The sequence below is a fragment of the Ochotona curzoniae genome, unplaced genomic scaffold, assembly GCF_017591425.1.
Source record: "Ochotona curzoniae isolate NIBS_2020 unplaced genomic scaffold, NIBS_Ocur_1.0 contig_1, whole genome shotgun sequence".
Classification (NCBI taxonomy): Eukaryota; Metazoa; Chordata; class Mammalia; order Lagomorpha; family Ochotonidae; genus Ochotona; species Ochotona curzoniae.
Genome location: NW_024464918.1, coordinates 27,510,562 through 27,523,072, shown reverse-complemented (window position 1 = coordinate 27,523,072; position 12,511 = coordinate 27,510,562). Strand labels below are relative to the sequence as shown.

Sequence of the window (12,511 nt, the reverse complement as noted above, 5' to 3'; positions counted from 1 at the left end):
AGCTGGAGCCCACACCCTTTGTGAACTGTCCCTACATCTCACCCATCTCGCGGACAGGGCATTTGTAGCCAAAATCGGAACATTTAGTCCATTTCTGAGATTTTAAAGAATTACAGACTGCAGCATATGCCCACAACCCTTGAATTGTCAAAGTTCTAGAAGTGTCATGTTTAGAACTTTTATTCAATGTTCATTTCTCAAAAATATACATATTTCTTATATAAAAAAAACCCGTACCCCCTCCCACCCTTCCCAAGCCTCCCTCCACAGTAGCAAGATCACGCCACAAAGTCTAACCCAAGGTGGGGAAGCCGGGGGTCCCCTGGGGACAAGCTATACTGGGTCATTACCTGTCCTGCAGTCCTCCTGGGAGCAAACAGGAAACGGCAAGTGCAGGACACGAGGCTCTGCAGGGGCCAGAACGTCTCCCTTACACACACTGGGGGAGCCCACACAGGCAGGCGGGGGCTCGGCTCAGGAATCATTGGGGAGCCCAAACAGCTTCACAGTCCCAGCTTCCCGGCTGCTGTCATATTTGCCATCTTTGTCATCACAGGCAAACGCCAGCAAGGGTCTTTTGGGGTGCCAAGCCACGGTGAAGGTGGGGGACTCACACTGCACCTCCCACAGCTTGTCTCCTACAGGAAGCAACAGAGAAAAGCACTCGGTGAGTTAACACAAAGAAGCGCCGTTCATCAAGCACTCACCTGCGCTCCCCTGGTCCCGAGTCCTTCGCAGTAAGTACGGTCACCAGGCAGTTTTGCAGGGGAGGCCGCAAGGCTGTGGCACAGTACGATGCAAGGCCCAGTGGGGAAAAGCCCACGCTCCGGACCTCCCCTTCTCAGAACACGAGTGGCTGCCTTCTGCCGAGCACCTCTCGCACTGGACGGCTCATCCCTTACCAAGTGCCAGTGGCGGATGACCCAGCAAGGCACACGACGATTTAAAGTCCCATTTGATCAAGAGCGACTTAGCCAAGCCACACTGGGAGGAAGCCGCAGATCTTCCCACTGACCGACAGCGCCTCCCAGCTGGGCTTTTTTTCCCCAAAAGCTTTCTTTCTCCTACTTGTCGACATGACACAAGATCTATTCAAAGCCATTATTCTTCTAGTTCTGTTTAATTTTTTATTAGAGTTACAATCAATACAGAAAAACACCTGGTATTATGAAAATGCAGGGCAGCTGTTGAGGCGCAGCACTTTAAGCCACTGACTGCAACACTGGCGTTCTATGAGAGCCCTGGTTCGAGTCCCGGCTGCTCCTCTTCCAATCCAGCTCCCTGCTAATGCACCTGGGAAGCCACCAGAAGATGGCCCAAGTGTCTGGGCCCCTGTCACCCACATGAGAGACCGAGATGAAGTCCTGGGTCTGACCCAACCCTGGCCCACTACAGCTGTTGGAAAATCTCTCTCCCTCCCTGTCACTCTGTCTCTCAAATAAATTTTAAAGATTTACTTTTTCATTGGAAAGGCAGATATACAGAGAAGGAGATGCAGAAAGAAAGATCTTCAATCCACTGGTTCACTCCCCAAGTGGCTGCAATGGCCGGAGTTGAGCTGATCTGAAGGCAGGAGCCAGGAGCTTCCTCTGCGTCTCCCATGTGGGTGCAGGGTCCCAAGGCTTTGGGCCATCCTGCACTACTTTCCCAGGTAAGTGGAGCAGCCGGGACATAAACTAGCACCCATATGGAATCCCAGTGCATGAAAAGAGAGGATTTAGCCACTAGGCCAATGCATCAGGCCCTCAAATAAGCAAGTTTTTTTAAAATTAAATACAGACAGCATATATTCAATGGTCAACTGCAAACTGGTCCACTGTAGGGTACATGAATCACATCTCAAAGCCATTAAACTATCTCCTTGTTCAACTGTGTGCAGCGAAAGTAACTGTTCTTCACTCAGCTACAAGGACAGGCGCCACTTCTCTCAGCAGACACGGGTTCTCTGTGCCAGGACCCGGACATGCGCAGCTCCCGGACGTGCACAGCTCCCGGACATGCGCAGCTCCCGGACGTGCGCAGCTCCCGGACATGCGCAGCTGGACGCCTGGACATGTGTCTGACCCAGCCGCATGGGAGGTGCGGAGGCTGCTGCAGCTCTTGCGTTTCTCCCGAGACCTTTAACTCCGTGTCCTTTGTATGGGATCGGTTAAAACAAACAAGTCTGTGCAGTTCAAGGCCTTCCAAGATGCTTTCCAAATAACCATGTGGCTTCCTAGCTTCCGCATCCTGGTAATTTATTCAAGTTTGATCTCTGAACTGCACTGCTGACTGCGTGAGACTGACATCACTGTTCTAGACCACCGAAGTTTAGATAAACAGATGCAACGCATATGGCATGTCTGAAGTGCTAAAGTATCTGGACCATATTCAAATGAGGTTCTATTAAATATGCCATCAGAAATAAAATGAATTAATTCATGGTTCTAAAATTTAACCATTAAAAATAAGTCTGTAGACTCTTAGCTACAAAATTGTGTCTTACCAACACAGTGACAGAAGCAGAGGCAAAAGGAGACACGAAGGGAGCAGGTGTTTGGCCTCCCAGTCAAGATGCTGGTTAGGACATCCACATGCCGTGGAGGAGAACCTGGCTTAGAGTCCTGGCTCGTTCCCTACCACCCAGCAGGTGACGGCTCAGGTGACGGAGGCCCTGCCAACCAAAGAGGAGACGTGGACGCAGTCCTGGGCTCCAGGCTGATCAGCCCCAGGAACATCTGGGGAACGAATCAGCAAAGGTGAGCTCTCTGTTTCTGTCCACCTCTCCAAGGGATGTAACGCCACAGTTCAGATGCCATGTGGGACTCTCACCCCACAGAGGAGGGCCTGGGGTTAAGTCCCAGGTCTGTCCCTGAGTCCAGCTTCCTGCTGGCAGGCAGCGGGGAAGGCGGCAGGCCCTGGCCCGAGCTGACTCCCTGGCTCCTCATTTCAGGCTAGCCCCATCCCAGCTACCGTGAGCCTCTGGGGAGTAAGCGCAGGTACGAACAGATCCCGGATATGTCTCTCAAAGTCATCAAGTAGGATGACATATTTTAAGAGGAGATGTATCCAGCTATCAGCAAGTTCTCTCTTAATTACAGACCTATGCACGGTGGTCAGTTCTTACTCTGTATCAAGCGTTTCCAACCACTCTATAATGAGCGCCTATCACTCTTAATTCACAAATACCGGCCTCCTGCATAAAAGGCAAGCATCCCAAGGGTATGCAAGCAGTGCTCCTCAAGAAAAGCCTGCGTGGCAGCAGTGTCCTCACTCTACACTGTCCAACACGGGAGTCCCTGGCCACGCACGGTTCCTTGTCCCTCAAACGTGCTCAGGTAACACAGGCTCACAGCGTTTAAAGGAACAATCTAAAATGGCCTTTTTATACACAGCACAGCCTTCTCTCAACATTCTAAGTGTCACATTAATTCTTCCTAAAGCTCTTCTATTTAGCTTTAGTTTCTTTACGCCAACAGGAACACACCCTGCTCGTGGGCTGGCCAACCTGCTCTGCTCAGTCAGCAACAGGACTCGCAGGTCCGCCGCCTGAGGACACACATGGCTACGTACACTGTGACAGGGAAGCGTCACAACTTGATTATTCCCTGGACAGGGAAAATGCAGACTGCTTCATATGCAAAACTCTAACCTAAAGAATGCAATCGTACTTTACTTCAACCATTGTTTTCCTTTTAGTTTTAACCTCAGCTGTCGAGAAGAAAATGTGACCATGTTCTAAGTATTTTCCTGAATGATTCAGAGAAGTTAATACAGTTGTAGAAGAGAGATTCCTAAAAGGCCATGTGTGACATAAGTCATGTATTACAAGTTAGCAGGGGAGGAAGACATGAGAAGAAATATGTAGGACAATGTATGTAGAATACATCTCCCAGGCTGGCAGAGCCAACAACGAACGACTGCGTGCGGACAATTCGGAACTTCACAAAACGGAAGCACCACGGATGCGGCAATCCCAACCCCACAGCTTGCTCAGGACGACCATGTTGACTGCAGGGCCAGGACAAGGGGCCACCTGACAGCCAGGAAGAAGTCAGCACATTCTGGTACTACTACTAAAGAATAAGGTTCTGTAAGCCACTAAAAGCAACCAAGTGGAGCTCAGGTGCCACAAGCCTGAGAGGAGCTAACACAATGCCGGAAGGCGGGCAGACGGGCAGTGACGGAGCTAGCACAGTGCCAGGAGGTGGGCAGATGGGCAGTGACGGAGCTAGCACAGTGCCGGGGGATGGGCAGACGGGCAGTGACGGAGCTAGCACAGTGCCGGGAGGCGGGCAGACGGGCAGTGACGGAGCTAGCACAGTGCCAGGGGACAGGCAGACAACAGCGTGGCAGCAGTGTTGATGGCTGTGTCACGCAAGCACAGGATTTCAGGAAGGAGCTCTACAACCAGCCCTGGCTCCCCAGCGCGGCTAACACAAGCACTGCTGCCACACTCACTAAGTGGCAGTATCTCACATTTTTTACTTTCTTCTTGGAAGTTTTCTATCTAGCTCATAATTGTTACCAAGAGTATCACAATTCTCCAGAGACAACACAGCTACATCCACAGAGAAATCTAAAGGAAGTTTTTATACACTGAATACTCTTCCTATTATTCTCTTTTCAAAATATATATACATAATTCCTGAATTTGTTTTTAAATACTGTTTTTCTCCAGTGGCCTGGTACAATGGCTCAATGGGCTAATCCTCCCCTTGTAAACACCAGAACCCCATATGGGCATAGATTCCCATCCTGGCTGCTCTGCTTCCCATCCAGCTCCCTGCTTGTTGTCTAGGAAAGCAGTCGAGGACGGCCCAAAGCCTTGGGACCCTGCACCCGCGTGGGAGACCCAGAAGAGGCTCCTGGCTCCTGACTTCAAATCGGCTCAACTCCAGCCATCGTGGCCACTTGGGGAGTGAACCAACGGATAGAGATCTTTCCCTCTGCTTCTCCTTCTCTGTAAATCAGCCTTTACAATCCAAAAAAAAAAAAAAAAAAAAAATCTTCAAGAAGTTTTTCCCAACCTCATATATGGATAAACACAGAAGGAATCACAGTGCAATGTTGTAAAAGGTCCCGTTGAGATGGTGGGACAATCGGTGATACTTTTTTCCTCTTTCTGGATTCTAAAGATTGCATGGTGATGGAAGAACACAGGTGAAGCATCTTCCTGACCTGTCTGTCTGCTCACCCCTGCCCCCTCACTGCCGGCAGGTGCCGTCCTAACACACAGATGCTGCCGGAGACACTGTCACTGACGGTGGCACGGGGGAAGGCGGCGGCGGTGGGACCAAGCCCCGTCCTGCAGCCAGGGAGGAGGCCACGGGCCCTGCTGCCTCACCTGTCTCCACTTCAGCAATGTCTATGAAATGATCTTCTGACGCAGACGCCAGCATCTTCCCGTCGTGGCTGAAACTCAGCGTCCTCACAGGCCAGTCCAGCCTGCAGCACAGAGCACAGAGTCAGCACGGTGACCCGGGAAGACAACTGTGCCCAGGACGAAGGAGGCTCGCTCACCCAACAATGACCACTCACCTGGAGAAGCAGCGGACACACACTAACTCGTCCACGTCCCACAGGCTGACCAGAGCGTCCGCACTGCCTGTGGCAAAGTACTTCCCCATGGGGTCAAACTTGATGCAGATGCAGTTGGAAGGGTGGGCGTTGATGGACTGCACAGGCTTCAGCTCGGGGTAGCTGGGGATGGAGACAGACCACAGTCACATTCCAGAAGGGGCAAGCAAGTATGAGTCATGAACACCATCAAACACAGCACTAAGCAAGCACACTAAGGCAGCTGTGCGGCTGAGAGGGGCGCAGAGGGAACGGTGCGGGCAGGGAGCTAGCAAGCCTTCCTGCGGGCTCACTCTCCTGAAACAGGGAGTCATGGCCCCCACGTGGGTGTCGGGCTGGTGTCAGGAACCCAGCCACCGCAGCAAAAACCTGCTCCCCTGAGCTCTCCACAGGAAGCTGGAATGAGGGGTCAAGGCAGGACTTGAACCCACACTCTGATACGGAGGTGACCGTCTGGACCAGTCTACTCCAGCCAAACACCCAGCCCCCTACCGAGAAACAGAGAGATCCTCCAGTTACCGGTCCCTGCCCCAGACAGCCACAACTGAGGACGGGCTGGGCCGAATCTTCCACACGGACAACAAAGGCCCAAGTGCTTGGTCATCCTCCACTGCTCCCCCGGTCTATCACCAAGGACTGGAAGCGGAGCAGTCGGGACCTGAACCGGCACCCTTACAGAAGCCGGCATCAGAGGCTGCAGCGTAACGCGCCACATGTCGCAACGCCAGCTCCCACGCTGAGAGATCCTAACTAATGGTTGAACTCTGATCCCCAAATGCCGAGTGATCCCTGAGGGGTGGCGACGAACATGAATCAGAGTATTCTGCAGAACTCTACTGGTTAAGACAGGGAACACCGTGTAACAGCTATATGCCCCAACAACCTCAACTACTATTTTCTTCAACAGGGGAAGCCTTGGACGGCGTATGCAAAACAAAAATTTATTTAAGTAATCACATTAGAGGTAATGCTAATAATATTTTTGGAGCCATCTGGATGTTTATTGCGGGCGAATAAGGGTACAGAACGGGGTACATTCCATCATTTCCTACGTCCTTGAAACCAGAATGTGCAAGAAAAGGGAAATATTTATGACAGCAAAGAAGTTTAACACAATCCCCACAGCGCTGAATCTGAGGGTCTAAGCGTGACTTCCCAAGGTACTTTACCTTTTCAAATACACACCGTGCACACGCTCAGAAACATCCCAGGAGACGCAGTGCTGGCTGGTTTCACTGTGTGGCCGCCACAGCACACACTTACACAATTTGAGAAGGCTATGCCACCACCAGGCGACACAACCTCCCGGGACCCCTGCCGTACACGGCTCACTGTTCTGCAGCACGCGTGGCTACTCACGGATGTCCTAACTCCGTCCACCAGCTAGCCGAGCAAACAGCCAGCTCAGCAACAGACATCAGGGGCTACACGTGAGACCTGGATGTAGCTCCTGCTTCAGAGCCAGCCCCGGCTGCTGCCACCGCTCGGGGAGTAAGGCGGCGGATGGACGACCTGCCTCTCTCTTTGCTTCTCTGCAACTCTACCTTTCAAATAAATAAATGAATCTTAAAAGACAAAAATAATCAGTTTCTTCAGAGCATCCCCTCACTAGCGGCACAGGGTAGCTGGGGGTGCGGCTTGGCAATTTAGGCACCTGCATTCCCCACCCTGGTTTCCTGCTCCGATCCTCACTCTGGCTCCCAATTCCAGCTTCCTGTTGCTGTGGAAACCCTGGGTGGGTCACACAGGCATTCAGCTACACAGATGCTTTATTTGCTTTACTGATTGCAAAGGATTTTAAACATAAAGTTATAGAATACTCATTGCCTACAAAAATCAAATCCAAGTTAAGCTTAAGTTCCAAAAACCTTGAGCCCAGCAATGTGGCCTAGTGGCTAAAGTCCTCACCTTGAACGCCCGGGATCCCATATGGACGCCGGTTCTAATCCCAGCAGCTCCACTTCCCATCCAGCTCCCTGCTTGCGGCCTGGGAAAGCATTCGAGGATGACCCACCCTGCACCCACATGGGAGACTGTTTCAAGTGTGCAAATTAGGCACAATCCAAGGTGTGTCTAGCTGCAGTGCCTCAAGGTGCCTGGTGAGGTACCATCCTCTCTGGACCTGAAATCTCCACCTGTCACATTCAGAAGGGGACCATAAATCCCTGTGGCCCCTGGATGGACCACAGGGACTGTCAGGTGTCTTGCTCTGATGAATCTGACAGTAGGTGAGGAATGAATTGCTATCTTTTCTGCCTTCTATGCTCCCTCACGCCTGACTCGCCTGGGTCCCCACCACGGTGCCCAGTGCGACGCTCTGGCAGTGCCCTCGTTAGATGCCCCTCACCTGAGGATGTTGATGCAACCGTTGCCGTTGGTCAGGAAGAACATGTTGTTATCGTTGTTCCAGGAGATTTCGTTGACCTCGAACTTGAACTGCTCCTCTGCTTTGGAACGGTGTGTCTTGGCGTCGATGAAGGTCACCACGTCATCCTTGTTGCCGACAGCAATGGTCTGCCCGTCAGGACTCCAGCAGATGTTGATGTTCTCCCCTGGGGACATAGAGGAAGCCCCGTGACCTGTGCCCACGCCCCGCACACGGCCACTCTGCTGTCCTAGGACATCGACCACAACTGCCTCAGAGCTCATGCAGCTAGGTCCACGGCGGCAGAAGGGAGCTACCCCTATTCTGAAGCATCACCAAGGAAGACTCCAGTGGGCACGTGCGAACACCTCCATTCGGTCTTCAGACACTTCACAAAGCAGTGAAAGAAAATCCCAGACTCTACAAAAGTGTACCATAAAATGCAAAAATTCCAAATAAAAATTAAAAAGAAAGAAAGAAAAAAGCAATGGAAGAAAATGGGCCCCAGCAATGAAGTCACACAGATCTAAACCGTTCGTCCTCAAAGTTCTTACTCTTTCTCTACCATTTCTCAAACCCGAGCAACTATGGTTCTCTTTATTCAAAACTTGTCTGAAAACTGACTTAAGGGGTCAGCGCTGTGACTTAGCAAGCTAATCCTCCGCCTACAGCACCAGGGTCCCATGTGGGTACCAGTTGTAGGCTGCTCTACTTCCCTGCTTGTGGTCTGGGAAAGCAGCAGAGGAGGGCTCAGGTCCATGGGACCCTGCACCCACTTGAGGGACCCAGAAGAAGCTCCTGGCTCCTGGTTTCAGATGAGCTCAGCTCTGGCCATTATGGCCATTTGAGCAAAACAGCAGATGCGAGATCTCTCTCTCCTTCTACGTGTAAACCTGCCTTTCAAATAAATAAATAAATCTTTTGGAAAAACTGACTCAAAAAATAGTAAGTTTAATTCCACTTAAGCAGTAAGTTCCATAGTTTCAACGGACATTCAAATGTATCCATAGCCGATTGATAACGTCCATGCTTGTGCCATCCGAATCACTCATCAGCCACAATCCACGTCAGTCACCAGCTGGCCACGCCCTTCCACCCAGGGGTGCAAGTCTCATTCAGAGATCACACTGCACATATCCACTAGGCTTTCAGGGCGCAAGCTCGTGGCCTAACAGTCAAGATCCCTGCAGCCCACCCCAGAGTGCCTCAGGAGGATCCCACCCGCAGCTCCTAACGCGGGCTGCCCACTAACGCAGACTGCGGAAAGCACCGGCCATGGCTCTATGCCTGCTGCCCCGCTCCCCAGGCTCCAGCCTCTGCAGGCCTCCGGGGAATGAGCCAACAGAAGGGAACACGCTCACCTGTGCTGTCTATCTCATCCTCTCTAACCAATAACAATTCACTTTAAAATTTTATCACCAGTATTCAAAGCCGTGTATCTCCCATTTTAACATTTATGATGCACTTTTAAGATTTATCAAGAAGTGTCTCAAAAATTCCGATGTATCTAGGTTATCTGGCAACTTTCTATCCTAATGGCACACAAAATATTGATTAATCTATCCATGATATCTCGGGATTAATTTGAATGGTTTAATAACGGGTAGGTTCACACTGCTAAGACTAGAGTCTACATAATGGGTACAGCTTCTGGTCCTGTTCCCCCAGGCCACCCAGACCACTCCAGCCTCACCCTTTGGAACCTACTAGAATTCCCCAAATTCTCCCTGCCTTTGCACATGCTGGTCCCCACTAGAGTCGCCTCCCTCTTGCCCGCTTTGCACCCTGACCATGAAGCTCCCACAGCGACCCTCAGGCTGTACTCAGAACATGGGAGGTGTTCCCTGCCCCACTCTGGGGATCCACCAGGCATACAACTGGACTCTAAAATGAACCAAGTCAACTTTAGTCACGTCTCCCTCCTCAGCCTTAAGCTCGAGGTGCCTGGAGCCGTACAAGATCCTATTTAGCTCAGGATAACATACCACACCCAGCACGACACCAGGCACCAAGAAAGTTCAAGGAACCCTGCCTCCCCCTCAAACACCCAAAACCCCACAAATGTATACATCCTTTTATAACAATGGGGCAGAATATTCTCCTGGTGCTTTAACCCGTCTCTAACTATACAGTAACTGTGTGAGGGGCCAGTCCACAAGCACACCCTCCTGTGTGCGCTGAAGAGTCACCTTTGGTGTTCACGGTGGCAATGCACTTGGTGGTCCTCACATCCCAGATGCGAATGGTTTTGTCCCCCGACGCTGTGACAAACAGGTCAGGGTTACTCGGATGCCAACACAGCTGGTCCACGCTGTCGCCGTGTCCCCGGTAATTATTTTCTTTAACCTAAAAGAACAGAATCCAGAGGTCACTGCCAGCAGACACACCTGGCTGCACAAACCAGCAAGCCTTCTTCCAACAGAGGCATGCCTGGTCCCCACAGAGATCTGGACAGCTCAACAGCCCTCAGCCCTCCCGAGCCCTTTTGCGCCCAACACTTCTCAGTATCCTCCCTTGCCTGCTCGCGGATCACCCGAGCAGCTCTGAGCTCCCACCCAGGGTCTTCACTTCTCCACCACCCTCCTCTCCTCTCATTACCCGGCCACCAATGTCCTACCTCACCAGCCCACTCCCACAGCACCCCTTCTCACGTTCAAGGGAGCCCACTCACTCCCACAGGGACCCCAACTCCGCCACCCCTACTACACCCCCAGTTCCCCTCCTCACACCCTCCCCATCCCCCCTACACCCCAGTCCACCTCCTCACCCTTCCCATCCCTCCCTGAACCCCCAGTTCCCCTCCTCACACCCTCCCCATCCCCCCTACACCCCAGTCCACCTCCTCACCCCCAGACCCCTCCTACACCCTTCCCATCCATCACGTCTCACTGTCCCATTTCCCTTCACACCCACACCCCGGCCCGGACCCTCACTCCCACCACTGTCTCGCTCACCCCCACGCCTCGCTTCATTCTGGCCCCTGTCTCTGGTCTAGACGGGGCCCGAGCAGCTCACCAACCGGTCCTTCTCCAGCACGAAGACGCTGGCCGTCTTGTCGAAGGACCCCGAGGCCAGGCGCCGCCCGTCGCAGCTCCAGGCCACCGAGTGCACCTTGGCGCTGTGCGCGGGGAACTCGCGTGTTTTGCTGTGGCCCCGGAACAGCTCCTGCATCCCCAGCACGTAGCGCGACGGGCCGCTGCTCATGGAGCACCAGGGGGCCATGGAGCCCGGCCCGCTCTGGCCCAGCGCCGAAGGTCCCATGGGCGCCGGGGGCACCGCCATGGCGGGATCACACACCGCCACTCACAACGACGTCAACCAGGCCCACACTCAGTCCTGGCGCGGCCGCGGCTCGCGCAGGCGCCCCGCGGAGGCACTGCTCTGCGCAGGCGCCCCGCGGAGGCACTGCTCTGCGCAGGCGCCCCGCGGAGGCACTGCTCTGCGCAGGCGCCCCGCGGAGGCACTGCTCTGCGCAGGCGCCCCGCGGAGGCACTGCTCTGCGCAGGCGCCCCGCGGAGGCACTGCTCTGCGCAGGCGCCCCGCGGAGGCACTGCTCTGCGCAGGCGCCCCGCGGAGGCACTGCTCTGCGCAGGCGCCCCGCGGAGGCACTGCTCTGCGCAGGCGCCCCGCGGAGGCACTGCTCTGCGCAGGCGCCCCGCGGAGGCACTGCTCTGCGCAGGCGCCCCGGGCCACCCCACGCCAGAGAAAACTACAACTCCCGGCGTAGACTGCGCGCTTTCCGGCAGGTGCGATTCCCCTCTGCAAACCGGCCTCCTGCTTGATGGTTCCGAGCGTTGCGCGGGCCGTATTTCTCCCTTAACCTGTTTGTGGATATTTGCTTCCTTGTCCTAATTGAGGAAGAAAACTCACGCTAACCCTCCAGTTTACCCGTAAGTGAAATAAGGGATCAAGACAGGTATTTAAAAAAAAAAAAAAGCCACGTAGACAAAAAGACAAAAAGAAAAAGGAATGAAAAATTCCGTTTTGTCCACCCAAATTACCCTCCGCAAAAGTATTGTTACATTTCTTGTTTGGCCTTCCCGAGCTAGTGTGAGTAAACACCTTGGGGCAGACACAGGGTGTATAAAAGCCTTTGTTTTCCGTGATACATCTACATGAGAAGCCACTTCTTAAGAAAATGTGCAGAGTCCCATCCTTGCTGCCTGCCGTCTTGAACCACATGGGTTATAGTGGTTTATTCCAGGGTATCCTTAAAGCCTTTGGTTTTGGGAAATCAATACAGTGACACCCCGCGTACAGTTCGCTGGGCACATCTACTTATGCAAATTTGGATAGCCTTGTCCAAAACCCCAGTGAGGGCTTCTGACGACGCACAACTCTGTCAGTGGCAGAAGAAGCTGTCCCAGGGTCCTGAACACTAAAGGCCGTGGCTCTTGGGAAAACCTTGGGAATCGAGGTCCCTAACGTCCCCGGCTTCTCCTGCCTACCTCGTTTCTGTAATGAAATTCTTTGAAAGCACAGAACATCGATGGAGTCACTGCGATTGTGGTAGGGGAAGCTGGTGTCTTACATCGGCTCACGTTGCCACTTGCCCCTTCTTTTTCAGGAATCTCCTTCACTTCCTAA

The 12,511-nt window shown here is 53.0% G+C and overlaps 1 protein-coding gene across 1 annotated transcript; it reads right to left on the bottom strand.

Annotated features, from left to right (window-relative positions):
• Positions 1-225: 225 nt before the first annotated feature.
• Positions 226-11,306, bottom strand: THOC3 (THO complex 3). Its single transcript, XM_040966517.1, has 6 exons — positions 10,940-11,306; positions 10,114-10,270; positions 7,907-8,111; positions 5,521-5,682; positions 5,327-5,427; positions 226-638 (listed from the first exon to the last, which is right to left on the bottom strand). The coding sequence occupies exons 1-6, from the start codon at positions 11,204-11,206 to the stop codon at positions 475-477; spliced, it is 1,056 nt and encodes a 351-aa protein (XP_040822451.1). The 5' UTR covers positions 11,207-11,306; the 3' UTR covers positions 226-474.
• Between the last annotated feature and the right edge of the window lie 1,205 nt (positions 11,307-12,511).